The sequence below is a fragment of the Corvus kubaryi genome, unplaced genomic scaffold (assembly GCF_017639235.1).
Source record: "Corvus kubaryi isolate FWS band 111438036 unplaced genomic scaffold, C.kubaryi_AGA036_p1.0 36361, whole genome shotgun sequence".
NCBI classification, from domain to species: Eukaryota; Metazoa; Chordata; class Aves; order Passeriformes; family Corvidae; genus Corvus; species Corvus kubaryi.
This window is the reverse complement of record NW_024580856.1, coordinates 272-1,998: the sequence shown is the minus strand read 5'-3', so window position 1 is coordinate 1,998 and position 1,727 is coordinate 272. Positions and strand designations below refer to the sequence as shown.

Genomic DNA, 1,727 nt, shown 5'->3' with positions numbered 1-1,727 from the left:
TCTCACTTTTTCCCACTTCTTTCCCGCTTTTTTCCCCACTTTTTCCCGCTTTTTTTCCCACTTTTTTCCCCGCTTTTTTCCCACTTCTTTCCCGCTTTTTTCCCCGCTTTTTTCCCACTTTTTTTCCCCGCTTTTTTCCCCGCTTCTTTCCCACTTTTTCCTACCTTTTTCCCGCTTTTTCCCCTGCTTTTTTCCCGCTTTTTTCCCGCTTTTCCCCCACTTTTTTTCCACTTTTTTCCCGCTTTTTTCCCTGCTTCCTTCCCGCTTTTTTCCCCCGCTTCCTTCCCGCTTTTTTCCCGCTTTTTCCCCACTTCTTTCCCACTTTTTTTCCACTTTTTTCCCCGCTTTTTTCCCCACTTCTTTCCTGCTTCTTTCCCACTTTTTTCCCACTTTCTCCCACTTTTTCCCACTTCTTTCCCGCTTTTTTCCCACTTTTCCCTCTTTTCCCACCTTCCCAGGGTGCTGCAGCTGATGAACCTGACGGATTCCCGGCTGGCGCAGGCCGGGAATGAGAAGCTGGAATTGGCCATGCTGAGCTTCTTCGAGCAATTCCGCAAGATTTACATCGGGGACCAGGTGCAGAAGTCTTCCAAGGTAACGGGAATTCCAGGGATCCCACTCTTTTCCAAGGAAAACCAGCGGAATTCACGGATTTCTCCTTGGTTTAGCCAAAAATAAATCCCATTTTCTGTGATTCCTGCATTTATTCCCAAATTTTGACTTTGCAAACGCTCAGCTGGGTTGGGAATCTCGGGAAGAGCCAAGGATTGGAGACTTGGATTCAATTTTTCCTTGATTTTCTTATTCCTGTGGTCACCTCAAACACCCCAGGAGCCCCCTGAGCTTTAAAATGGGAATAAATCCCAATTCCCTTCATCCCAAGGCATTTGGAGCTGTGCTGGTGCCTCTTTTGGGATGGAAAATAACCTTTTTCCAATGGAAAAACCAGTGGGAATATTGCTCCAGCCTTGGCTTCTCTTCATTCCTGGAGGAGAAATCAAAAGTGGGGTCAAATCTCTTCACAGGGATTTGGGAAGTGCCGAGAATTCCAAAGAAATCCCCTCAAATCCCTGGCTGTGTTTGGAGGTGGAGGAGCACAGTTCTGTCCCATTTTCCTGGGAATTTTCCTGGGAATTTTCCAGGGAAAACACCAGTCCTCCTTTAGTTCAGAGTGCTGCTGCTATGACCAAAAAAAAAAGAGCAAAAATCAGCATTAGGATCAACGGAATCACCCCAAACAACAACAAAAAAATCCCAAAGCATCCCTTTCTCCTGCACAGCACAAACAGATTTTTTGGGATCATTCCTGGTTTTCCTGGCAGTTTTTAAGCCTTTTTTCCATGTTTTTTTTTTTTTTGTTTTTGGGCAGCTGTACCGGAGGCTCTCCGAGGTGCTGGGGCTCAACGACGAGACCATGGTGCTGAGCGTGTTCATCGGGAAGATGTAAGTGGAAAAACCACAATTCCTGGCATTTCCTGGAGCCAGCACCGGGAAAAACGGCACTCGGAGGGATTGTTCCTAGCCTAAAAACCTGGAATTTCTGCCCAAACCCTGGAATTTCTGCCCAAACCCTTGGAATTTCTGCTCAAAACCCTTGGAATTTCAGCCCAAAAATCTGGAATTTCAGCCCAAAACCCTGACATTTCAGCCCAAAACCCCTGGAATTCCTGCCCAAACCCCTGGAATTTCAGCCCAAACCCCTGGAATTTCAGCCCAAACCCTGGAAT

At 46.7% G+C, this 1,727-nt stretch overlaps 1 protein-coding gene across 2 annotated transcripts in view; it reads left to right on the top strand.

The window, feature by feature from the left end:
- LOC121660513 (exportin-7) overlaps positions 1-1,470 on the top strand; it is a 21,719-nt gene extending 20,249 nt beyond the window's left edge. For both annotated transcript variants that reach the window (XM_042019884.1, XM_042019883.1), the window contains exons 13-14: positions 459-594; positions 1,370-1,470. In XM_042019884.1, the coding sequence (XP_041875818.1) occupies positions 459-594; positions 1,370-1,447 (214 nt within the window). In that variant the 3' untranslated portion in view covers positions 1,448-1,470. The remainder of the gene's footprint in view (positions 1-458; positions 595-1,369) is intronic.
- The last annotated feature ends 257 nt before the right edge of the window (positions 1,471-1,727 follow it).